The 26645-nt window shown below is 41.3% G+C and overlaps 2 protein-coding genes across 2 annotated transcripts; both read left to right on the top strand.

The window, feature by feature from the left end:
• Window positions 1-1718: 1718 nt before the first annotated feature.
• pou2af2 (POU class 2 homeobox associating factor 2) lies at window positions 1719-13114 on the top strand. The gene is made up of 5 exons (XM_076735835.1): window positions 1719-1860; window positions 2930-3030; window positions 9928-9967; window positions 10227-10531; window positions 12680-13114. The coding sequence occupies exons 1-5, from the start codon at window positions 1851-1853 to the stop codon at window positions 13112-13114; spliced, it is 891 nt and encodes a 296-aa protein (XP_076591950.1). The 5' UTR covers window positions 1719-1850.
• Window positions 13115-16194: 3080 nt separating this feature from the next.
• On the top strand, window positions 16195-21479 carry linc.pou2af1 (lnc RNA pou2af1). The gene is made up of 5 exons (XM_076735827.1): window positions 16195-16597; window positions 18468-18568; window positions 18969-19020; window positions 19899-20233; window positions 21050-21479. Exons 1-5 carry the CDS (start codon window positions 16591-16593, stop codon window positions 21401-21403), a joined length of 849 nt encoding a protein of 282 aa, XP_076591942.1. The 5' UTR covers window positions 16195-16590; the 3' UTR covers window positions 21404-21479.
• Window positions 21480-26645: the final 5166 nt, after the last annotated feature.

Raw genomic sequence — 26645 nt, 5'->3', positions numbered from 1 at the left:
ATGCTGCACAGCTGTTTCTGTGGTTATTTTACTACAGTCTGGTGCTTGTTGCACAAGATTCAACTTCAAATTCACAAAATTCTTATATATAATCTTATAAATTTAGAGGTTCAGGCTTTAAAAGTCTACACTTTGAGTGCTTTTATTTTGTATAGAAACTACTCTATATTGTCTTTATTGTCCTGGTTTATTCCTAGTTAGTCAGGAGCAAAACAAACAAACAAAAAACAGCTGAATGGCTGTAGTCCTTCAGTAAAACCTCAAGTGACCATGTGGAGGCACTAAATTCATGGTCATAGATGGAAACATTTAAACAGCTCTGTGTTTCTCTCAGTTGCTGAGGCTCTGAAAACAGGGTCATCTGTCCAACTTTCTCGACTCAACGTATTCAAGTCTGCCCCTGTTATCAATAGAACAAAAGACCGAGTGCTTCGCCTGTTGAGTCACAGTCACCTATACAAAAGACATATACAAAATAAGCTGGCTATATTACTGACTGTTCGTTATTGTTAATCAGTGAACACGCAGACTAACACAAAACTGGCATAGTAGCAGCATATGGTTTGTTAATTATTAAATCATTTTACATTCTGAGGCTGTGTAATGTTTTCAGTGTGTTTTCAGCAGGTACATACATCAGCAGTATGCACGAGGTGAATAAAGTGAGCATCACTGTGATTCAGATCATCAGCATCTGAAATTTGCAGGTTTTTAACTGGGAGTATGTTCAGCATGCAGTAATAGTGTTAGGATCTCATCTTGAAAGCATCACAACAAACTGCATGCAAATCCAATAGGCATAAACCGTGCCACTTTAATCTTTAACTAGTTTATCATACCTGCGTCACTGCCATTATGAAATGTGTAGAATGTAACTGGGTTCAATCTTTATCATGTCAGCATCACGCCATATTGGAAACTCATATACATTTTCATTGACAATATTCACATTTAACAGACTACAGGGGTCACAACTGGAAGGCAAAACACTGTGAGGTTCAACCAGGAAACAATTAAAAAGTCGGATGCAAGCCTCGTTTTAACGCCAGACGCAAACTGTTGAGCAAAGCATGCCTCCAGCTTTTCTCCCCTCAGGTTTAAAACAAGAGGTTGAGAGGATTTGTAATTTGTTCAAAGAGCTTTATACAAATTTCAGCACATCAATTTGAGTACAAAATTGCACAATAGTGTCCCTTTATGCAAAAATGACTCTTTTTTCAAAAGAATAGTTTCTGGCTAGAAGCATCAAAGTCTGTTTGAGTCGCTTGACTTGAGATGCCAACGCTGCGACCACAAGGAGATGCTTTGGCACATTCTGACCTGTTTCTTCTTTATTTATTCCAGAGACACCAAAGCTCAAACTGAAGCAAAAACAGCCTCTTTCCCACAAGCCAGCATAAAGAACTCATGCCACTACAAATCAAAATGTGGACACAATATGTCCTTTAAAATTTGGATGATGACGTTGACTGGGGGTTCAGGGGAGGCGTGACATGCTGCCTTCCAGTCTGTCTTCATGCTCCCGATGCTTCCAGCTCCTAATCTTGACTGCAGATGCAAATAGTCTGAAAAACGTCCCTACCAAACATTTGCATTTAAACAAATAGATAAAGGTCATTTTGAAAAGCTGCCTCCTCATGACTGCAGTGTGAGGTGGCATGTCCCATGTGTCCCTGCCCTCCTGACAACATAGTTAAAGCTCCCACCGTGGCACAACACTCAGTATGGTGCTGCACACTGGGATTTAGCTTCTGTAGGCAAATACAGCAGAGGGAGAACAGAGAGGCCTCTGTGTATGTGTGTGTGCATGTGTGTGTGTGTGTGTGTGTGCCAGACAGCTCAACAGCATCATGGACACAGGTAAGACACAGTCATTCATGTACAGGCTGACAGCTGCTCCTGCTGTCATTATTGTTGTTGTAAATGTCTAATGGAATTTTTTCTGCATAACTAGGTGAAAAATCAGATTTTTTACAATTTCCTGAAATTTTTCAATGCTTTTAAAAAAATGCGTGGAAAGACATTAAGTCAGATGGGGTTTTTTTATGTGTGACAATGTAATTTGGATTCTGGCTACTTTTTGATGACACTTGCTTAAATCCTTTCCTTCTCTTATTCTGATTCTCATAAGAAATATGTTGATTTAGCAGCAATGTATATAAGAAATAAGAATATAAGAAATGTATCCGTCCACAGAAAGTGTGACGCTCTCTTCATACAATTCACAGAAATCAGTGTTCGATATTTGAAAGATGCTTTTAATATCAAGCGCTGGCAGCTTATCGTATGTTAATCAGATTCATATTGTAACACACATTTAAATATGGAAGTATCCCTGATAGGAGGAGGTTCAGGGTTCTTTTTTGTCGTTATATTTTGATCTAATCCAAAGAACGCTTCATATTTTCATCGACTTGGGGCTTATCTAAAATATTCATTCAAAAAGCTGTGATCCTTTACATAAAGTTTTTTGCATGCAATACCGTTTGCATAATAAAGTTTGCATTTTCACAGAGTTTATGCTTCTGCTTCCCAGGAATGTCCCCAGATCACACCTGCACACATTTGAGATTTGTTAAAACGAATGGACTCTACGATGCATGCATGTCTCAGCTGAAGTTAACTGTTTGAGTCTTTTGGAATATCTTAGTTTCTTTAAACCATCCAAACTCCTCCAGTCTTCCCTCACTGGGAGTGTTTGTAGTATATTGCCTCTTTTTAGCAGTCCATTTGCATTGACCAAACCAAAGGCAATTTCCATGACATTTACACACCAGTCATTCAGGAGTCATTCGCCTATATGAATAAAACTGTGAAAGATTCAAATGAACACGCATTTGTGGGGATGGATGAAAATTTGTATGAAGTCAAACGGTTTCTGGATTTGTATCAAATGGAGAGTCACAAGCTGTTTTTCTGTTCCGTCTAGAATATTCTAAAAGAGTGTACCAAGGCGTTCGAGTCAAGCACACAGTCAAAGACCTGCTGGCGGAGAGGCGATCACGGCAGACAAATGGGCCCAGATACAGTGTAAGCACTATCTCCTCTAAACCATTCTGCTTTTGTCCTGTCCTGTCTCTCCCCACTTCATTTTTCTCCCAAACCAAACAGTGCAGCCACAGTTGACATTCTGTTGGTGGCACAATTAAGGTGGACTTTCAAAATCTCCTCTCCTTGTTTACATTTTGGCTTGTTTTGTGGACCAACGATCCATGGTTGATCCATTGACCACCTGTACCTCCCCCCTCTGTCTCTGCTCCCCTCGAGCGCTTGCAAAGTCGGTCTGTAAATAGCTGAGCACGGCGTGTGTGGAGAGAGACACAAAGCGCCGAGTCCCATCCCGACCTCACAAAAGAACACTGACACAATGCTCGCAAAGGTGATCTCCCATGATCTCCTGACAACTCCCCCGAGGTGGAGGCGGGGGCGGGGTGGGAAGACCGAGGTGGATGGGTGGCATAGAGAGACACAGAAAGGGCAGTGAAGGAGGCTGCCTATGCAAAGTTTGATCCACACACACCTGCCAGCCGACATTGTCCTCTGCAGTGTACAGGCCGCAGACAAGCCTCCTATTGTTGTCTCAGAAACACACGGCAACACACTCACACAATCAGAGAAATCAGGCTCTGCTTTAGACGTCTGCATGTACAAGCAGGACTGGCTTTTCATTTTCCACAAACCGCCTGTCAAAAGGCTTTTACAGGACAGCATTCACTGTTTGTTTTCTGTTCAGCATTGGCATGTCCACTCTATAGATATGCAGGCCGCTAACGACTGGCGTAATGAGGGGATTGTGTGAGAGACAAAAGAGAAGATATCATCAGATGCAACAAAGAAAGACGGGTCCGAAGTGTACCCTCCTCTAATACAACACTTTTTCAGCTTGGGCTTTTCTTTAGAGTTTTGTAACTTTAGTGCATGTAGCAAAGAGACCTCAACTGCTGGGCCGGCGTTCTGTGATATGGGGGAGATCTGAATGAGAGGACAGTAAGACAGTAAATCTTTGCTGTGTTGGTGACAGATGGAGGTTTTTATTTAAACACAAATTTAAACTCTGGAGGCAGAGCTGCTCTGGAAGATGAAATATACATGCGGTTGAGTTTAGCTTCACTTGGCAAAGCCAAACAAACACAGTTTCAGGGCGCAGGTGGCTAAATGGCAGCTTTGAGCCTGCAAGACAGCCAGCCAAATTACTGTCCTGCTCTGTATATCTCTGCAATTAGTGTTCAGGTGCAGTTTTGCATGAAGCATATAAAAAATAAAAAAAAATCAGTGAAGCTGAACATTAAATATATTGTGTTTATATTGTTTTCAATTGGGTACATATCAAAAAGGATTAACAAATGATCATATTCTGTTTTATTTGGGTTTTACGTGACATCCCACCTTTTCAGTCTCATTAAAAGACCAAAACCAAAAAGGTACTGTCAAAGCCACAAACTCCGTCCTGCTGCCTTAATTACTTACGAACAGCCTAAATATGATTTCATCCACAGCTGAAAATAGTCCCTTAAAAATGCACCATTTTCTCATAGTTGAGTGACATTTTCAGGTACAGACAGGGTAGAGATGTCATAAAGTATCGTTTGATTAATGCCTTGTTGGTTTTGGTTTTTCATACCATCTGTATCACAAAAAAACAAAAAGAAAAACCCTGTATGTTTTAACTCTGCCTCTAGAACAGCTCTGCTTCTGAAAAATATTTATGTGAGCCAAACTACAGCCTGAGTTGTTTGAGTGGGGCTGAGGTACATCTGATTGTAAGGTGTTTACACAGTTCTGAGTCCTAACATCATTCAGTGAAGCCACAAATGGATGTTGAAAAAACAAAAGACATTGTGCAAACCTGACTTAAAACCATGACTTCCAACATGTGGAGGCAGCAGTTTGTTGAAGCAGAGTGTCTCAGTCAGGGGTCAGTGAGTCCACAGAGGACACAGTAACAGCAGCTCAAGAGGCTATAGCTCCCGGGTTTATTATTCTTCCAAATAAGAATAAGAAGAATAATAACTTATAATAATAATAATAAGAAGAAGAAGAATAACTGTTGTAATTAAAGGCTGAAAGTTAGGTTCACTTTTAGTTCATCAGCCTACTCTTATGGATAGAAATGTTTTTGTTTGTCAAAGTTGAATTTGCATTGATTCTGTTATGTGTAATTTTCATTTCAAATTTAAGGTATTTTCAAAATAAAGTGACTTAGAACAAAAAGAAGAATCCAGCATTAAAGTTAGACTTTGAAACCTTTAAAAGAAGAAATACTTCTTCCTCATTTTACAAATTAAAAGTTGAATTAAGAAGCATCAGCTTCATTGATTTTTGTAAATATGTGCTTGTCCTGAATTTGATGTAGAAACACGTTTCAAACAAGTTTGGACAGGAGCAACTAAAGACTGGGAAAGTTGTGGAATGTTCCAAAAACACCTGTTTGGAACATTCCACAGGTAAACAGGTTCATTGGTAACAGGTGATAGTATCATGATTGGGTATGAAAAGGCTCAGTCGCTCACAAGCAAGGATGGAGAATTTGGAATTTCCCCTCTTGGGACTAATAAAGGAATATTGAATGGAGAGAGGTTCACCGCTTTGTGAACTAATGATTGTATAAAGGATGTTACTACATGGACTCAGGAACATACACACACATATACATACATACATACATGTATATACGTGTATATGTACATGTGTATATGTGTGTGTATATAGTAGATTTTATTATAATATTTTCTGATTTCCTATATCAAGTCAGATCAGTATAAGTATATGAAAGCCATACTTCCAGTTCACTGGGTTGTATAAGCAGGGATCTGACCTGCAATTCAGCACCTTTTCTATTATAGGCTTACTCGTATGTTTAGAAATGACACATGAAGGCCTAAAGATGCACAGAGACACACAGTAACTAAAGGCATCCATGTCCTTATGTTAGCTAATGCTGCCTTTTATCTTTGGCAATAAAGGGCCATTGAGAGTGAAAAGGAAACTCTGACCACAGTCAGTCTCCTCATGTTCGAACACGGAGAGCCACAGAGAAAACATAAAGCTCTTACATCATTTCACTTCATCTGCTTCTCCTTTCTGAGAACATTTCCATTGAGGCTGTGTGCCCAAACATGCTGCTGTTACATAAATGATCACGGACAGTGAGAAATGAAGTCCAGACTGAAGACACTGTGTTCTGTCTCACCAACAAGAACTCACAATTTAAGATTAGAGCCAATTTGAATGATCCCCGTATGGATACTGTCATGCTTCAATGGCAAATCATGACCAGAAAAAAAAAAAAACAAATAATACAATGGAAACAAATAATTGGACTGATTCTAACACGAAGCCAAATACTGGATCACAAAATAAGTAAAGCAACTGGAATGCAGCAATGGACCAACAAAGAAAACAGGACCTGGATTTGTAATGCGTCAATATTGTGTGTGTGTTCACTCATTACAGAACAAAATATTTGCAGCAGCAGCACGCAACAGACAGCGGAAATATGAGCAAGGAAGGAATTGTTTTTCTGTGAAACAATATGAAATAAATCCATCATCATTATCCTCCACCACAAACACACACACACACACACACACACACACACACACACACACACTTCCTGAGCTTCAGCGAGCTGATTTTCATACGCAGCCTTCAGGGATGCACTGAGCTGTACCTGGGCCACATGAGGAAGTCTTGGCACTTGCAAATCGCATTCAAATTCTGCCCTCAAAATTTGCTTGCTTCCCAGCCAACATGGGCTTAATATCAACTCTTTCATGTTAGCAATATGCAAACGACAGCCTATCCCGTCAAACCCTGTCTGTGTGTCTCTGCACCCTGAACTCTCACTCTGCACGAATCTCCAACTGCTGCTAGAATAGAAACGGACATATCCGCAATTTATTCACGTTGTTTCTCAGCAATAAGAAAATCTAACATTTGATATTAATCCCATGTGAAATATTTTATTGACCAAATGACAATGACAGTAACAGGATGAGGCTGCATAAACTGTTCGTTGCTGCACCTGTAAATTCATGCCGTGCAGCCAAACATTGTTCTAATGGAGATCCGAAGTTTCCAGAGAAACCAGTCATCAGCCGCTGCCTACATTTTCATCAGCTTCACAGGCCTAATTCAGAATCATTAACAGGAGAATCAATTCGAAACTTCTCCAGAGGTTTTTTTTTTTTTTCTTGTTTAATATGATTACCTCATTGCCAGCTAGTCCCTTTCTATTTTGTACAATATTGTAAATTCTGCTTTGCGCACATGAATGTTGATTGTAGAAATTGTGGTGAAACATGATGATGTTGATGTTATTGTGATGGAAAAATATTATACTCTGCCAGGGAAGCCACGCGATAGGTCCAGACAGACGCTTTTTGTGTCTGTCTGGACATCGTTTGTCCTTTTATGAATATTTGCTCCTGTTTTTGATCTTTTAAACAGATAAGCTGAAAAGAATTTGGAAAAATACTACTCCCTCCTCCATCCCTACTTTCAGTCCACTGCATGTCAGAGGGAAATGTACTTTTTACTGCACAATATTTATCTGATAAGCTTGTAAAATAGAATGAATTGAAGGTCAAAAAATGTGTGTAGTGTCTCGGTGGGGCCCCTTGGCACAGGTTTCTATGAGCTGTTTGAGATCCGAAGGTGTAAAATTATCCAATATTTCATGATAAAAAGCAAAAACAAAAGTCTGAAAACAAAATTCCTACAAGTTTGATCATCTCATGATCTCTTTGATTTATTGGGGACCCTTTTGAGGGGCCTGACCTCTAGGTTGGGAACCAAAGCACTAAACTGCATAACTTTATTTAAAATATATAAAACTACCTTCATCTTCAGCTGCTGCAACAGCAAAACACTGCTTAAACAGTGATTTATCATTGTTATCGACTGAATAATGTCATGGATAATGTGATCCATAGTGTGTCAGTCACAGGGGCTTTTTTCTGCAAAATACATCTTGCTGGTAACACTTTGTAGTTTTAGTTAAGGAAGGTTTTGAACAAAAGAGTATTTTTATGTTAATGTATAGGTACTTGTAGTTAAAGCAGCTATAATCAATATTTTTGCCGTCACAATGCATCAAATGTGAGAGGGGTTGGTTGTAGTGATGAACATACAGAGAATTATCACACAAATCTGCAGCTCCCCTCAACTCTACAGAGCTTCATAATGACTTTCAGCTCACCATTTAACTGTTCAGCCCACAACTGTACTGTTTTGGTTCCCTCTCACCACATTTTCAGCAGCATCAGGCAGCTGAAAAAGCTCTGGTAAAGCCATGGTACACCACCTGCTCGGCACCAAACAGGTGGTAGACACACAGTTTAGCATGTAGCTGCTAAAGAGCCAGATATTTCCCTCTGGAGTTGGTAGAGCCAAATCACTTGGCCAGGAATATGACTGCAATTCACTGATGATGTTACGCTGCTGGATGAGTAAACAAGCACCTGTTTGGCAGTAAGTTCGCCATATTAACTAAAAGGTGATGAAATGTCATTGTGGTGTTCACAGCTTGTTTCTGCTGCCCCCAGTGGACAAAAAAAGAAAAGAAATCAGTTGCTGCAGGTTCAGGTGAAACATCCGTGTGCTTTTTTCACCACTGTGCAAATGGAAATTTTCAGCTCTGTCTGCATTTACTGTAAGCCAGTCTGAGTGGGCTCTGTAGTTAGTTCCCAACCTTCTTGGCTTTTGACTCCTTAAGTCAAATCAAGGTCTGCTTGCAACCCCTATTCATTGCAAATTGTTTAGTGGTTTGGAGAAATTAGATTATCCAGTCGTCACCATGCCAGTTTCTTCTAGAATCCATTGAAAATCTCACTTGTTACATTCGAGGTTTTGCTGCGTGCCACAGCTCTTCTCTTCTCCCTGTCAACACATCCTTATCCACTCCTTTTCAGACCACTGCAGGCTGCACGTTGTGTTCACAGCACACCTCCGTCATGTCATCACCATACTAAACGTTTCTTTTTCATTTGACACCTTTGACCTTATTTTTAGAGACTGATCATTCTCATGTTCTTTCTTTGTCAAAATGATTGTTTTTTACTCTTTTTTTATGCTGTTGTCCTTAAAGTGTTGTATATCTTGAATTTTGCTTTTCATTTTAACTTTACACAGGGAAACGCTTGTCATGTGACAAGAGTTATACGCATTCATTTATTCATAACAAGTCAGAAAATACAAACTACATTGTGATTTTTCCTTTCCATGCATCCTGAGAGTGTAATGCTCAGAGGCTTTAATGATGTAAGCCAGCAAATATATCCTCTGAGAGCTGGGACCTCTGGTCCTGAAGTAATATGCTGCTCATTACCTATTACTCTCTCTGTTATTATATTTTCTGTGTATGATTCTCTGTGTCTTTGTTTAGCCAGATAAAGGCTACATGCTGTGTGCACAGGAAGTGTCGAAGTACTGTGGTCAGTGTGGGATTAATTTACATTTTGAGGGAGAAGGAGACACTCTGTGACGTGAATCCCTCACTGAGCCCATGAGCAAAGAGATGTGGATTACATGTATACAAACTCCTGGATATAGAAAATAAGTTTGCAACTTAAAATTGTTTGTTAGTGTGAAAAAGCTGTGAAATTCAACTTAATACTGATGTAATAGACACATTTAAATACAGCTGAAAGAATTGCTGTCCAACTTGGAGACTAAGAAGAGACACAGACAAGAGCGCTGCTGCTTTCATGTGACGGCCTGTTTGCTCAGGAGTAAAGCCAAGCCAAGAGCATGCTTCAAGTGAATTTGCCTGAAACAACAGTCAATACAAAGTCTGGCATGTGTGAAAGAAATAATCTATCTCACTGGTTCAGTCTAATGTTCCTGTCACAAAATCCTCACCTTCACATGTCATTAAAATGTTCTCTAGTTTTCCAGACTAATTCAAGTCTTATTTCTCTGCCGCAGGGAGGATCGACCACTCCGCCGTCATTTGTGCAGATGCCAGGTGAGGCTCTGCAAGTCAAATACAATGCCTTCTCCACTCACTCTTTACTGCCTGCAAGACAAATCTGTCAGCACAGCTTCAGTCAGCACTCTCATTATTGCTACATTTAATATTTAGAGAGCCCCAAGTGGCATTTTGGCTCAGTTGTCTGCAAATTTCAAGAATTCGAGAAGTGTAAACATTGCGGTTAGACATGCAGGCTTCCACTGCTGCCGTGATGAAGATCAGGATATCATTTTTCCAATATTTTTGTCTGCAGGGTCTCACGTGCTACCCAGCTACTACAGCATGAGACGTCCCTTCATCTCAGACTCAGACTTCTGCCCGTCCACCAAGCAGTTCTCCCCTGACGTCTATTCGTCCACACTGGGTGGTAAAGCTCTGGGCTGCGAGCCCTCCACCATGGCCAGCTACTCCTCCCTCATTGACAGCTACTACCCAGAGACCTTCGGTGATTACCGCAGTGCCGCCGCCTTTTCCAGCTCTGGAGGATCCTTCCTGCCTTCATCAGCCCTCTCTTCCTTGCTGCCCCCCTTTGGTGGAGAGTCCTCGCATTTATTTCTGGTAGGATGTCTATGACAGACAGGAGTGAAGAGGGGATGGAGGTTCAGAATCATCATTAGGGATTTAATCATAAATCCAAAATAAAGTCAGTTTAATGCACATTTTTAGCTTTTCCTAAACATTCAATAGTTTTTTTTTATTATTATACTGCTATTGATAGCTCATTAACATTCACCACATCCTCGTGGTATAAGTCGGAAAAATATGTGTGCAAAGAAAAAAGTCCTACATGACAGGAAGTTTAGGATATAAAGTAAAACATGTACAGTCTTGGGATAAGTCAGGCTGTCCAGTGGGCCATCCTCTGTCCTCACAAAGCTCAAAGTCTACTGGCCACTAAGAGATCCCTTCCTGATGACGCCACTGACCTTGTCTTGTGCAAAAATGTATTCAAGCATTTATCTGAAGTTAAAATGAAGATTCAGCCATTCGAGGAAGTCAAGTCTTCCACAGTAAGTAAAAGTGTCTGTTTTAGATGTTGTTCCTCCACTGCTGACTGACAGGGAGACACTCAGGGTTAACAAAAAGAGGACATTTTACACTAAAACTGCTGTAACTGAAGACATCTCCTTAACTCCTTTAACTAAGCCTGCCGAAGCCTTATGTTAAAGATAAGAGAAGATTAGGTAAACGCTTTTGATTCGTCCCCCCGTCACTTCCATTGAAAATACTTTATTAGAAGACCTCAACATGGCCAGAATGACCATGAAGAATGTCCACCTCAATGTCCATTTGGGAAATGAATGAAGCTATTCTTTAAATGTGGTGTGTGTTTTTTAACTGCTGAAAACAGTTGTTTATCATGTATCACTTCACATGTCTGGGTCCATGTTGTTCTGTAGTGTTTAATACACACACACACACACACACACACACACACACACACACACACACACATAGCGATGCAGAGGTGTATAACAAAGATCCCTTGTCTGAACCAATAGTCCAGCTGTTGATTTTTATGGACAAATGTTCTCACAGCAGATCATTGTACACCTCACATCAGTGGTAGATGTCCGGCTGGGCACTGTGCATTAATAATCTGCTCTATATATTGTATGTCTAAGCCCAGCCTCCCAACTCTGGTAGACAAAGGGATGCTGTGTTTGAGAGGAAAGTGAAAACTCTAAGTTTGAGCCAATGAGATGAACAAAAATATCTGTTTATTTGGCTTCTTACAGGCATCTGGAACCTATGCAGAGATACTGTCTGACACACATGAGCTTTGAACTTTGATTAAAGAGCATGCTGATCTGAAAATCTCTCTTAGAACTGTTGCATTATGAACTATAGTTTGAGAAAACATTTGGATGAGGGATTTGTATGGTTTTATTACAATTATTTGTTACAATTAGTTTCTTCAGGGTCAGTTCTCCCAAATGAAAAAGCTGAGCTTACTTATCATGGGGACTACTGCTCAGCCTGTGAAAACAGATGTTTAATGTCGTCTGTGACTCTGACACAGCTCTGTCAATTGTTAGAAATTCACCCTGAAGAAGTCATCATCATCATTATCATCATCATCATCATGTCTAACAAATGACGCTTTTGAGTTCTTCCAGTCTAATACGATACATGTGAATGGAATTAGTTTGCAGTGTTTAAAGTGATGAAAAACATTTTTTTCATTTTTTAAAATGAAGTTTGCCTTTCCTGAAGCAATTAAAATGTTCACTTTCATATTACATACACACATTTTAACGTTTCATACACACTTGTTTATGTTTTTTATGATCAGGGTTGGTCTATTAGGATCATTTATTAATAAATAAACTGAAACTTTACTGGGGGTGGAAGAAGAAATGTCAAAGATGTATGCATTAACATCTGGACAAGTCAAGTCAAGACACAATCAGGGGTAATTTGGATATTTTTTTTTTTCCTCTCTAAATTAGAGTCAACCTGGCCAACCATTTAAGATCCTGAATTCTGAGACATAATCAGAGGCAGCTGGACTGGCCTTAATTGCCCCTCTCTCAGCTCAGAACGGTGTACAGGAGTTGAGGGGACAATATAAATGATATCACATCATTAGAGAAGCGCTCCTGCTCTGATCCGAACAGGCAGCCTGATGGTATCTACGCTTCCTTCAGAAATGAATGAATGAATGAATGAATGATTTATCCTCTCCTCTCGTGTTTGCCTCAGAGAGATTCATGGGAGCAGTCCGTTCCAGAGTCAGTATCCCAGGTGGAGGCTCTGTGTCCAGACAGCCTGGCCTCCGTCAGCGTCCCACCCTCCATGCCCAGCCCAGAGCCACCAGGGAGCCCCTCCCAGTACCGCTCACCCAGCCGCAGCTCCTCCATGGGTCCCGTCCCCAGCAGCCAGCCCTACACCCTGCACTCCCTGGAGGACGCCCACTACCACCCCCTGACCAGCAGCTCCTACCCGGTCTCGTCCACCTCCTTCCCTGGCCCTCCCTACATGAGCAGCCCCGTCAGCGACCTGGTGTCCAAGATAGTGTCAGAGGAGGCGGCCGACAGCCATGTCAGCCTCCACTCCAACAATGACGCTCACTCCTGCTGGCCCAAGGAGGACGGAGTGAGCTCCTGGTCAGCCTATGAGATCAGGAGGGCCTACTGACTGGAGGATGGACATGATGTTCAGAGTTTATAAGAAGGTGGAGGTTTCACAGACAATTAAACAGTGATCTCAACAAGCACTTGACAGTACAGAGAAAATTCAGCCAGTCAGACAGCTGTGAAGTGTTTTGTTGATAAGACAATTTCAATGCATATACAAAGAGACGAATATGTTGGTAGGAGTGTGGTATGTTGACCAAGGTGCCCATATTACAGCGTGATCTGGGAGGAAATTGCTTCTATATATATTTAAGTGTGTCTTTCTTGTTTGATTTGTATGAGAAAAGTGATCAGTGCACTTGTGTGGTTGCTCGTGGTCAGAGGGTGAGACTGTGGAGTAGCTCAACTAATAAATACATATGCATGGTACATATGTCCACATGTTTGTCTTTAGGCGAAATAAACATACAAGTAGCATTTCAAAATGGTGTGAGGCTGATCTTTAGTGTAGTTATTGCCAGAATAACTGATAAACAATAGTCAATAGTCGACTGCGCAGGACAAATCTCCAACCAACCTGAGTCAGCTGTAACACTTGAATGCCAAGAGCTGCGCCTGAGAATTTATGAAAGCTAGTAGGTAGACGAGCAGAGAAGTCGAGCTGCACAGTGGAAAGTTGTGGATAAATGGCTGATTGGTCCAGCTTCTCTTTTTAACACTACATCATGAAGGCAAACTTGACCAAACCCACTGATAAAAAAGAGACCAAGCCTAAACGTTGACAATGTTTAAATATGCGATGTCATATAAGGAAAACAGCATCCACTTTACTGGAATACACAGTTTGGAACATGACCGGTGGTGTTAATGAAGGAGGTACAGCAGACAAAATCCCTTTCATGGAGATTTTTTACCAGTGACCCAGTTTACAGGACATCGTGAGATATGACCTGGTACATATTTAGATAAGTGTGTATAATCTAGGTGAAGAAAATCAAACAATGAAAAAATTCAGAGTCTGAAAAGCCTGATGAGGATTTTTCTTCAGCTGTCTCGTGTCATACCTCGTTGTGGTGGAATAAAATGAAGCAACTGTGCTGTCTGCTGATTCCCCATGGGAGCAGCAGTTAACAAATGGTTCATAACACACTTTTACTGACTATATCGCAGTTGTGGACAGATTTAATGACGTTTTTTAGTGTTTGTCTTTGTTAACAACTATGACTCAGCTATAAGAAAACAAGTAAAGCCGCCATAACCTTTGAATACAGAAGACATAGAAGGAACAGTAAACCATAAATGTTCCTCTAAAACTCTGATGAGTCAGCGTGGTTCATTGTCGATAAATATCTGTATGTGTCTGTATTTGTGTTCACAGTGTGTTGTAAATCATTCAAGACTCAGTGGCACGTGTTAATCAATTAGTTAAGTCAATATCAAAATAAATGTGTGTTAAGCATTAAGTGAAATGAAAAATGCTTTGATGATGTAACTTTCTGTGCACGACAAATTCAGTATTTATTCCCTGGATGGTGACAATTTAACAATGTATTGCAATATATATGTTGTAGTGTGTTATCAAACATTTGGTTATAAATGCTTCCTGGAAGGAGTTATAGTTGTTAACAAAAACATTAAGAAACACAAATGACCTTATATCTGATCTTTTCTTTTCCTTTCAATCAAGCAGCAGACAAGAAAGCAGGATTGGTTCAAATTTATTAACTAAACACTCAGCATGTGGGGAGTTGTGATGGTCAGTGAGCTCCATATCTTCCAAAAGAATTTTACCAGTAGATCTTCTATTCAATTACACACCTTCCTTTATGTGTGTGTGTGTGTGTGTGTGTGTATGGTGTGTGTGTGTGTGTGTGTGTGTGTGTGTGTGTGTGTGTGTGTGTGTGTGTGTGTCTGTGTCTGTGTACCGCTTTCCAAATGTATTTGAAATTGTTTTGGTAAACCTGAAGAGACTTAAATTTTGGCCACTGCTGCTGCACACAGATGTGGAGGCGGGACAGCTGGAAGAAGTTCTGATTTGTAACCACTAGGTGGCGCCCCGACACCACAGCTGCAGCCTGCACGAGACGAAGAGCCGCGGCGCTGCAGCAAGAGGGAGAAAGTCTATGAATGTAAAGAGGCTGCAGGGATGAACAAGTCTTTATGTGCGTAATGCAGTATGGAGCAAACTTCATGAAAAGTGCTTGAGGCCACCAGAGAGGGCTTTAGAGGGGCAAATATGAAAGACAACCACGTGATATTGGCCAAAATCTTACATTTTGTTCATGGAGTGTGGATTCTAATAATAATACGACAAATAATAATAACCATGGTTGTAGTAATAATGACAGTCATGGAATGTATAGTAATGATACTACCAGGGTTTGATGACTAACGTTTGACCTGTTTGAGGGACCAATTTTCTCCAGATGTTTACAGCTGGCTAAATAGGACATCATGCAAAATGTTTGTATTTTGATGTTATTTCTAATAACCGAGTTACTTATCATGTGCGCCCAACATCCTAAGAAAGCAAAAGTCTATCAAACACTATTATACAGGCTTGTGTGAACATACAGTGTGGTTGCTTCCTGGTGTACAGAAAGATCTACCAAAGCTCTTAATGCAACTGCCTATAAAATATTGAGAAACAAAAGCTTTAATGAACTGTGAAAAAGTGATTTGGTGCCGAATTAAGTATAGCAAATATGAAAAGACATTGCTAAATAGGGAATCTTCACAGGCAGAATTTTCCTTACTCTGCAAGATTTTTAGTTTTTTAATAACTAAAAGCTCTAAAAGATAATAATATAAAAGCTAGGAGTTGCTGAGTCTCCTGCAGCCTTCAGCAGGTGACTGCACTCTGCTGCTAGAGGAGCTTCAGGCCTGCGATGGCAAAGATGGCTACTGCCCTTTGCCACGCCCACTTCTTTCCCACTTTTGTGCGTTTTTCTCAGTAATAAAGCTTAAATATATGTTTGAATATATAGTTTTCATGCAGAGTGGCCGCAGTAAACCTGTGAACGCCGATATAAAGTGAATTGGGGTGTTAAAATTGCGCACAACAAGCACCCACTGCTGTAGGGCTTAATAAGGGGGTGTGATGCTCTGGTATTGTAAAAGGAGGATAAAATTAATAAAAGTATGGTTTCTTTTTGGTCAAAGTGTAAAACACTATTATATTACATTACAGTGGAGCTTATACAATCTCCACGCGTAGTGATTTTTATTGAAAAATCGATAGAACTCAGTTGCCTCTGAATATTCAAATTGAAAGTAACGCGCAATCAAATCATTGTCAAATCATTGAGTTCTAGGGGTTTTAAATAGTAGGCATGGAGGGAGAAAATCTCAAACTAATATGTCCCCAGCTATATTACAATATTGTTGTATGCTCTGACTCTGCTGTGAGACATTTCTGTTGAGATTTTTGGAGACTTTTGCGCAAATTTCGTTCTTGGCCATTTTGCTGAGGCAGAAAAGGACGTTGTGGAGTCCCACGGGTCTTCTCCAGGGAGCCTCTTTCCAATCTCAGTCATCATGTCTGGTGAGTTTTACGTTGAATTTTCATCTGGAAATGATTTTGGTGCATTTTTCCTGTTGAGAAAATTGAGAAAAGAGAAAAAGGAAAAGAGGGAATGATTAGTGGCAAAATTAAAAGCAGTCAGGGACAGTCACGTGCAAAAAGGGAAACAGTTTCCCCACAGATTTTCATTTTATCACAAGGTGAAATCATAAAGAAGATGACCAACAGTGAAATTACACTTTAAGTGGCAAATCTTTGTACTTTAATGCCACCTGTTTCCTAGCTGATGGGTGGATCCTGACTTTTCCAACAGTCCTGTTCAGCTCTATCGACTTTAAAGAATCTTATATGTTTCATCTATGACCACCGCCTGTGGACCTACGCCGGGACGTGGAGATTATGTTCTCCAAAGACATTTCATTATTACAACATTAATTACTAATGACATTTCAGCCGTTGCCTCTCTGCCCGGGCTGCTTGTGCGTAATGGGACGTTTTGAGTAGCCGTGTTAGAGTGGGATGTGTCTGCTCTGTAATTTCGAGCCACTATTTGACACATTTAATACAAATCGTGAAGTAGCATTGAGCTGTATGAATATTTATCAGATGAGGTTCCGCAGCCGATGCTTCGTTTCGTTATCAAATCGCTTTTTTCCAAAAGGCTCGCCACTCCTGTGTGCATTAAATTACGCCTTTAGGCCTAATTTACGCGCACCTATGCAAGGCGTTCTTTCTTGGTTCCTTAATCAAGCTTCACCCATCGGAAAATTACGGCCAATTATTTTCGGTGGAAGCGGCAAAGCCACTGTCACACAAATTGGGGGCAGGGGTGATTTGAATAAAGTAACAGAGATTGGAGCAGAGTTTAAGTTTGAATTGTAAACAGCACCAGGCTGAAATTGCTCTTGAACTTTTCCATAAAACATCCAGCAACAATGTGACTGAACTGAAGCCCAGATTGAACTTCCACTAAAACAGCGTGCGACTCAGGTATCATGGAGCTGAAACGCGTCAGGAGTGAACACTGTTTTCAGGGATAGTTGCGGCGCTGCTTTACCGAAACAAACTTCACATTAGTGTCCACGCTTAAACACAACTGCAGCTCACACCAACAACTTCATCGCTTTTGCCGAGAAACGTTTTAAGTCTTATTTCCAGTGGATTTACCGACTCGTTGCAGCTCTTTGTTCGTGCGTTTTACGCGATCGCCCCGAGCGTCTTTATGCAACTTTATCAAACGATCTTACACGTGTTTTTACCTCTAGGCCGATCCAGGTTTTCAACATTCATTCTATCGTATATGCATCTATGATAAGAAATCTATACTTACCGGAATGCATTTTGTGCCGCTTTCTTTTGCTCTTGGTCTCGGCAGCGCAGATTACACACACACACCGCGGTGAGAGTCTGCTGGCCGTGCAATAATAGACCGAGCCGTGTGGTGCAGTACAGAGGGAGCCCTGACCGGGAGCACTGGGGTCTCTGGGGTCGGGACACACCCAGAGCCACAGTGCGCACAGAGCGCTACTAATGCACTTTTACGCACCGCGGATTCGGACAAATCTTTTCACATTCAACGCTGAGTTTAAAAACACAGTTCGTTAATTATTATAGCACGCTATATGTGTTAACTATCACAAAGAAGTGCATTCAATAATTTGTATGGTGTCTGACAAGAGATCGCAGTTTATTTGGGGGGAAATGTATTAAATTTAAAATAAGTTTATTTGAGGCTAGAAAACACATGCTGGGCTTAGACCTGCGGGAGAAAGGAGAGGTAGTTTGGGGGTTGGGGTTGGGGAGAGGAGAGGAGAGGAGTTAGTGTTTGGTATTGTCTGCTCCAAGGAGGGTGTTTCGTAAACATGAATGACATGCTGTTCTCTTCATGCAGATAAGCCGAGGGTGTACCAGGGCGTCCGAGTGAAGACCACAGTCAAAGAGCTGCTGCAGAGGCACAGAGCCCGGGAGGCCAGCAGCAAAAAAGTCAAAACGGTAACTTTCCCTCCCTTTCCTCTTTATTCTCTCTCTCCCTCCTCCCCCCCCCCCCCCCCCCCCCCCCCCCCCCCCACTCTTTCTCTCTCTCTCTCTCTCTCTGTCACTCTGCCCTCTCCACTGGCTGACAAACAGAAAACACTCCCTCAACAAAGCAATAAACTGCTCCTGTAAATGACTGACTACTCTTCCAGTGGAAAACAAAGCCATTACGCACGAACACACAAATACAAGTACACACACACACACACACACACACACACACAAATATTTGTGGGCAAATAAAAGGGAAAAAAAATAGACACCGGAAGAAAAAAAATCCTTTTCTAATTCCAATCCAGATGTCGTGACAGAAAGTATCTAATAACCTCGCCTCTGTCCCTCCTCCTCCTATGAACAGATATCCCAGGCTTGCTTGGACCTCCAGGAGCTTTGCGCGTCCACTTTTCCAGGTAAATTTACCCAACAGCAGAACCAGAAGTCCAGCGTCAGATGTTAAGTCAAACAAGTAAAGCTACAGCTGTACTGCAGCGTTTGAGTCCAACCTGATATTAAAAAAAAAAAAAAAAAAAAAAAGTGATCATCGGCTACACCTACATTGGCGATGTGCTACTCAAAAATTGAAATCCAAATTTGCATGCAGTCAGTCATCCAAATGAAGAATCCAGCCATCACCACACCTATAAACCCCACTGTTCAGTAATCCTTTGAAAAACAGAAATTTGACATTGCTGTTGGATTAATCTAAAAGAAATAAAAAGCCAAGTGAAAAGTATACTACACCCCCTGATGACAACCTGACCTGAACAGGAACAAAATACTCACATGAACGCCTCAGCCATATCTAACTACTCAGCATAGTTTCCCTGTAATCTAATTGCACTGTACTACTGACAGCTCCATTCCATCCATTCCAAGCGTGCAGGGTCTCCTCTTATAAACCAGGGCTACATTCAAATGTGGTGGCTGATGGTGTCATGACATCACTCTCTGAACTTATAGGTGTATTTAAATGTCATCCTGTGGTCTGTTACCTTGCAAAGACTAACGCGCACCTTTGCTGAATGCGCCTTTTAGGATGTGTTTCCCCTTAAACATGTCTCCTCTGTATCGATAGATTAGGCCTAGAAAATATTAACAACATTTAATTATTTAATTTACATCATAAATCCTGAGCGGATCTGTTTTCAAGTTTTGGAGTGCAACTAGGTTAACATCCATATTACAGCCATGCAATGCTGAATCTGCAGCCTGTGATACGACTCACCCTATTCATTTACAGTTTGGATGGATCTAGTTTTAATATAATTTTCGTTTTTAATTCCGTCAGGACGCTATGTTGTCCCTCCTACCGCCGTTCCTCCAGCCGACGCGAGCAGCTGTGGCGCACGACCCCTCCAGCTGCGCGCCGCTTCGTTCTCCCTCCCTGACGTCCCGTGCAACATCCAGATGCAAGAGAGCACCTCAAACGACATCCAGCAGCAGTTCGGGGACATGATGTTGCCTATCCACGGCTACAGCGGTAACAACAACAATAACAACAACAACAACAACAATAACAGCTGCGGCGGCAGCTACAGCGCCTCCCTGCCGCCCCCTCCAGCTCTCCCGCTGCCCTGGTGCCATGGGCTCTCCTCTGACGCGGACTACTATGGCCATGGGATGGTAGGTTTCTCCCACTGATGCACTGATTTAACAGCGTTTTAAAGAAATCATCATTTCAGGTCGGTTATGAACATGCAGGAAGATGACCCATATCCTTATCTAGAGCCTTTTTGTTTATTTGGCACATATCATTCTATGATTATTGCAATAAAGCTTTGATTTGAGAGTGTTATCAGTCCACCGGTGAATGCATGAATTATTGGTCTCACAGTAGTGAACTCTTTGCACACCTCAGGCAACATCAAATAGTGTAGTTTTGAAATAGAGGTTTGGCATAGCTGTTTCTCCTCAGCAGAGACCTGCTGGGGCATGAATTCAGAATTGTGTGCCCCGAGGTACCTTTAGAGCAGCTAATGTTGGTCTGTTTGTAGTTAGATGTGTTTTTGCTTGATAAAATAATCCAATGGGTGGATGCAGCCCAGCAGCAACATTTAAACACAGCCTAAGTAAAGTGAAATTAGACATTAACTCAGGGGCATAGCACATGTTGGACCCTGTACATAGGCATTCTGTATGCACCCCTGCCTGCATCCATGGCTATTCATTCTAGTATCTTTGAGGGCCTTTCTCACATGAGGGCCCTTTATACTCAGCCCCTTTCCCTGACCACCAAGTCTTATGCCCCCTGTATAATACACATCACAAGAGGACCGTTATAATTTCACTATCTTTAATCAAAGAATAATTCGACTGAGTCACACTGAAAACTAAAACAAAACACCACTCACAGACCTCCCTGGCAAACACGTGACCAGCAGTCATCACACCCCTATTCAACATAATCCTCACCATCCTACATGTCTTCTTCCCTTTCAGGCTTCCTGCTCCTCACCAGAGTCACTGAAGCTCTGCAACCCCATGGATTACAACAGCTACTCGCCACAGGACTCTTTTTCTTCCTCCTCCTCCTCCTCCTGCTATGACTCACCCACCAGGATGGAGTCCAGCTACCACGGCTTCACCTCAGAGCACTTCCACTACCAGCACTGCAACCTCCAGGACTGTTACTGCCTACCCCACTGTTGGCCAGGCCAGCAGGAGAGCTTCCCTGCCCCTGAATATGCACCTTACTACAACCCCACAGACTATCCATACGCCTGTCCTGTGGAAGAGAACTATTTTAAGAGGGATTTGCAGATGAGCTCCGAAATGTGTTACAATGTACTATGATGAGACCTTCAGCAGTATTGTTTTGTCTTTTGGCTGTACATATAATTCTCTTCGAGTCCGCAATAAGGGTGTTTGCATGATGGTCCACTTTGCATTTCAGTGTGTGGCTGGCTTTTTGCTTTGGTGGAGTTAATATGATGAATGGTGAATGGATGGAAATGCTCATATTTTTGTATCAATGGCTTTTTTTCACCACTTAAATTTATTTTCATACACATAGCTTGTTGCTGTATTAAATAAAAAAAAAAAGTCAAACTCACCAATGTGCTTAAATTTATTCCTCTTTATTTGCCCTCACATTTTAAAAAGTCAAAAAGGATACAAGTGTAGTGTAAGTTGGAGGTGAAGACGGGTCAGTCTCGATTGGTTTTATTAGTAGTTAGATTCACAGTTCACTCCCTGAACAAGCCACTGCGCTTCTCTTCCATGTTGCTTAACACAGGACGCTGCAAAAATGTGGGAGGAGAGTGAAAATAAACAAGGCATAAACATGTTGGGGCTCAACTGTGCTGTAATTCAAAACTTTGCACTGAAGTGAAGGAATCCTGTAAGATTTGACTTTACATGCAGGGAGGAAGCTCAGCAGAAGCCAAAGGAGGCAATGAAGTACATGAAGAGCAGGTTGGATCTGAATCATGTTGACGTGATGAACAGACTACCACGTGATATATGCATCGTATATCATTTTGGATGAACAGATCAGAAGAGTGATTTTGATTCATTCATCAAAGTGTCAAAATGTTTCCCCGTTCAGCCTTCAGTGAGGTGCTGTTTCTTATGATGTGATGATTGTTGCGACATCAAAAATCGATGGAAGAGCAGTGCAAATAAACATATAGAGAAGCCAATATCATATTCTGGCAGGGCAATCACTGACACTGAGGACATGTCTGCGGCAGTATTTCTCTTTACATTTGACAGGTTTAAGTGGGGTTTACATTTTATTATTGCACACATATTCCACATTTTGGATTTTTTAATGTTAAACTGATTCTGACTAACTTATGCCAAAAAATATAATTTTTATTTTAATGGGGTACTGCTGATACTACTCTGGCAGTATCATTTGAAAAGTATTCAGAATATTAAAGAGTTTAACCAATCTCTCTGAGTTTGTTGAAATAATAATTGTGCTCTGTGCTCGTATTTCCATATCACATTCATCTTTATTGTACTGCATTTCCCCATAACTGAGTGACGAGCGTGCCTGTCATCTTATTTATTTCAGTTCATTTCCTTTTATTTCCCTCCTGTCTATATGAAGGTGATCAGGAAATACAGAAAAATATAAAACAAAGACTGAAAGAAAAAAAGATGTTACAAAATCAAAGTCAGTCCATCAGTCAGTGTCTGAGCATTGACTGAGATCACAGGAACAGTTGCTGTGAGATTTGAACTTTTTACTGTAAGATCTTATTCATTCAACATTTTCCAGAATAAACTGGGATGATTATAACCTTTCACATATTTACCTCCAAGCAGCAAACCTGACATGTTGCTGCAACAGGCCTGCATCCCACCCTGTTAACTACCACAATCAACTATCAGCAATGATAGAGCTGCTCATATTAACGTGAGTACATACAAATCAACTCTTTCAAATTAGTGATGTGTCGGTCACGAACGAACACGGCTCTTAGAACTGGCTCTCTGCAGTGAACGATCGGAGCCGGCTCCTGCCTGGGAGCTGGAGCGTGAGCAGCTTTGTTTGTTTTTTTTATTTTTTTCTTGTCTTTTTTTCCTGTTCAGCCAAGACACAATGATGTATCTCCAAGCTATAGTGTTTTACGAGTTAATAAAAACAGTCCTGGTTCAAAAGATACGCCATTTTTCTTGGCTGTGCCATTACTCTACTGTGACAGAACGTGTTTCCAGCTCCAGAGATGAACCATTCTGGAAATAAAGAACAAAGAGGAATATGCTGGACACCACAGCCAATGAACAGTATGCAGCACTCCAGTGTCTTCACGCTGCAGGCTCATTGGTGGAGTGATGAGGCAGCCAGGGGCCATGACAGACACGCCTGTGATAACAACTTTCCCAGTGTTCTCCTGCTCCTGTCCCAACCTGTTTGAAACGTGTTGCTGGCATCAGATGCAGATTAAGAATATGTTTACAAAATATGTTTGTCTTAGTACTGTTTTCAATTGAGTATATGTTAAAAAGGGTTAGCAAGTGATTACATTCTGTTGTATTTATCTTTTATACAGTGTCCCAACCTTTGGAGTTTGGGTTGTAAATGAAGCCAGTCTGTTTAAAGCAATGCTTGGGGAACCCTTGATTTTTGGGGTTTTACAGAGAGGTTCCATATCTTATGCATTAGGCCTCCATTTTGCTGACACGCCTTTGACATAGCTTTAATTTTTGCATTATGCATGGAGTAGTAAGTGAGTGATGTCAGAAGATGCACAGGTTCACTGAAAGTCTCTCTGTATCTGTTAACATCATGAACGCTTGATCCAAATGGTTGAAAAATGGAATGGAATTTCCAGAAATTCAGCAAAAGAAAATGTGAATTAGCACACATTTCAATCCACAGTTGTTAATGCAAATATTAGATGAGTGTAGATGAACAGTTGGTGGCGCTGATTCTCCAGTCTGGTGCCATTTGAAGGAGAACAGGGGCAGCAAGATGATAGATGATGTAAAAAAGTTCCAGTTAATGACATTTAGGATCATTTCATGTCTTCATCTGAGGAAGGTTACAGTCTCCTCATCGCTCCATGTATGCATGTATCGTAATTTGAACAACTGTGAACCTTACATTGTGAAATGATGTCATCTGCACTCATTAAGCAATGTGTGGGGCCTTGCTCTGATAAGGCTACAATTAGCCTGATCATATTGACTCTTTATCATGACAGCAATGTTCTCATAAAGCTAATAGCTGACATATGTCAACACAGCAAAACAAACAAGTATGAAAGTTCATAGGTAAAACATGCGGTGTTGCATTAAGGCCCATATCATTCCAGTTTACAGTGTGCTTTAGCTCTGCATGCATTTGCAGTTAATTCAAGGATAGCTTTACAATTTGTCTTAAAACAATAGGCACCTACATGAACACTGAAACAGTTTTGTAATCATTCCCCTGTTTTAACTTGACAGAATGCTTTCACTGTAAGTGATGGAGGACAAAATCCTCAGTCTGTGCTAAAATGTAATGCAAACTTTTCTGAAGCGACTACGAGGCTTCCGCAGTCTGTTGTTGTAGTTGTTGTTGTTTTTTGTTTTGTTTTGTTTTTTGTTTGGTATCAAATTGGCACTTTGTGTTCCACAGAGAGACAGTCAATCCTTGTTGAACAGCAGTGGAGGAGCTGCACACAAACCAGGAATCCTGCACAAAAAACAGCTCTGTAACTTTGGATGATATCCACTTGATTTGCCTAATGCAGACTGCTGAAGCCTCACACTAGCTTCAGATAAACTTTGGAAAGCTTTTTTTCATGGAGGGAGGAATGTAGATTTAGTTCCTGTCACGTATAATGGAAGCGTGTTAGGAAGGGCCAGTTTGAACAGGAGGAATGATTTCAGCAAGTGTGAAGTGAGGCCAGATGAAAAACAGATATTCTTTGAAGGATGAACACAGGATGGGGGGCCTATATGTCCCTTGTGTTAATGTTTATATGTTAAGAAATATGAGATATTGTGATCACTGCATGTTCAGAACATGGCATTGGCCAGATTTTGAGGTAGAGTTATTAATAAATCAGTGACGTTATGGTCAGTGCATGCAAACCTCATGGCTCCATGTCAGTTGGTCAAATGTTGGGTAATTTTGGAAAGTTAGCAAATCAGAAGAAAGTTCTTTGTCTGGAAGAAGACTCTAAAAACTGTAATTTGTGGTCTCTGGCTGTGATTGAGGGCGGCACGGTGGCGCAGCAGGTAGTGCGCGTGCCTCACAGCAAGAAGGTTGCTGGTTCGAACCCGGGGTCGGGCAGGGCCTTTCTGTGTGAAGTTTGCATGTTCTTCCCGTGCATGCGTGGGTTCTCTCCGGGCACTCCGGCTTCCTCCCACAGACCAAAAACATGCTCATTAGGTTAATTGGTTTCTAAATTGTCCGTAGGTGTAAGTGTGAGTGTGTGTTGTCTGTCTGTGTGTCTGCGATCGGCTGGCGACCGGTTCAGGGTGTACCCCGCCTCTCGCCCATTGCTAGCTGGGATAGGCTCCAGCCCCCCGCAACCCCGAAATGGGATGCGTGGGTAAAGAAGATGAATGAATGAATGAATGGCTGTGATTGATTTTTTCGGACCTTAGTTTTTGCTAAGGTGCGTCTCCTTATTGTAGCTACAATCATCCCTTTAATTTACAACTATCAGTGTGTTTGTGCATTATTTGATGTGTTTTTGAGTGCTTCTAGGAAATTTCCACAACACAGGCAAAAACAAAGGCTTTACATGTTACTTTGCTGTGATCATTCAGCCACAGCTTCCTCTTCCATCACAGCCTCCTTATGTGTTGTACTTTTGCTACTGATTTAACTGAAATGTAAAGTTCACATATGTGTTAGTTGAGGGTGGATTAGCCCCCCCAGCAGAACTCTTCTTGCCCTCCCTCAATGACCACAGCCTGTGTGTGTCTGTTCTGCACTGTGGATTACTGAGGAACTTCATATATTTCAAAACAACACAATTATTGTTAATTTATATAGTTAAGCTGATATAGTAAATACGCTCCTCCTTCAGATCACTATCAACTCCTACCACCTCATGGTCACATGATTTTACTTTGGCTGATTGTAAGAGTCGACCACATGAAAATTAACTCAGATTCCATTAATAGTAGTTTTCCAGGAAACTCTTATCTTGGCGTGTTTGAGGGTGAAACTTGGCTCAATATCTTGACTCATTATTACATAGATAAAGAAGTATGTGAAATGTTTTTTCCGTTGGTGTCTTACCTAATTAAAATGCCACGCTGAATCAAGTTCTGAAAAATGGAGCGTGTTTAGTCTCTTCAGCTACTTGAAGGGCCGAGTGTGTAGTGGAAACCCTGGAGCCAGGTGAGTGCACCTGGCTCCAGGATATTGGACAGGCTTTTCAAGTCCTGGCTGCACTTCACACCAAGCTTCCAGTCCTGAAACTGGATGCAGTGAGGCAAAGTTAAACACTAATGAGCACCAAGTGTGTTTTATGTGTGTGTGTGTGTATGTGTGTGTGTGTGTGTGTGTGTGTGTGTGTGTGTGTGTGTTGTTGACAAGCTCCCCTCATGCTCCTGCTGGTTCCACTTGTGGAAATCCCCC

The sequence above is a fragment of the Chaetodon auriga genome, chromosome 7 (genome assembly GCF_051107435.1).
Source record: "Chaetodon auriga isolate fChaAug3 chromosome 7, fChaAug3.hap1, whole genome shotgun sequence".
Classification (NCBI taxonomy): domain Eukaryota; kingdom Metazoa; phylum Chordata; class Actinopteri; order Chaetodontiformes; family Chaetodontidae; genus Chaetodon; species Chaetodon auriga.
Note: the sequence above shows the minus strand (reverse complement) of the source record. Positions and strands in the feature narration are given on the sequence as shown.

Coding starts and splice junctions, on each gene's coding strand:
- pou2af2 (XM_076735835.1), top strand. Junction 3,031..9,927: donor CAAATGGGCCCAGATACAGT/GTAAGCACTATC, acceptor TCTCTGCCGCAG/GGAGGATCGACCACTCCGCC. Junction 9,968..10,226: donor GTCATTTGTGCAGATGCCAG/GTGAGGCTCTGC, acceptor TTTTGTCTGCAG/GGTCTCACGTGCTACCCAGC.
- linc.pou2af1 (XM_076735827.1), top strand. Junction 18,569..18,968: donor GCAGCAAAAAAGTCAAAACG/GTAACTTTCCCT, acceptor TCCTATGAACAG/ATATCCCAGGCTTGCTTGGA. Junction 19,021..19,898: donor TTGCGCGTCCACTTTTCCAG/GTAAATTTACCC, acceptor TAATTCCGTCAG/GACGCTATGTTGTCCCTCCT.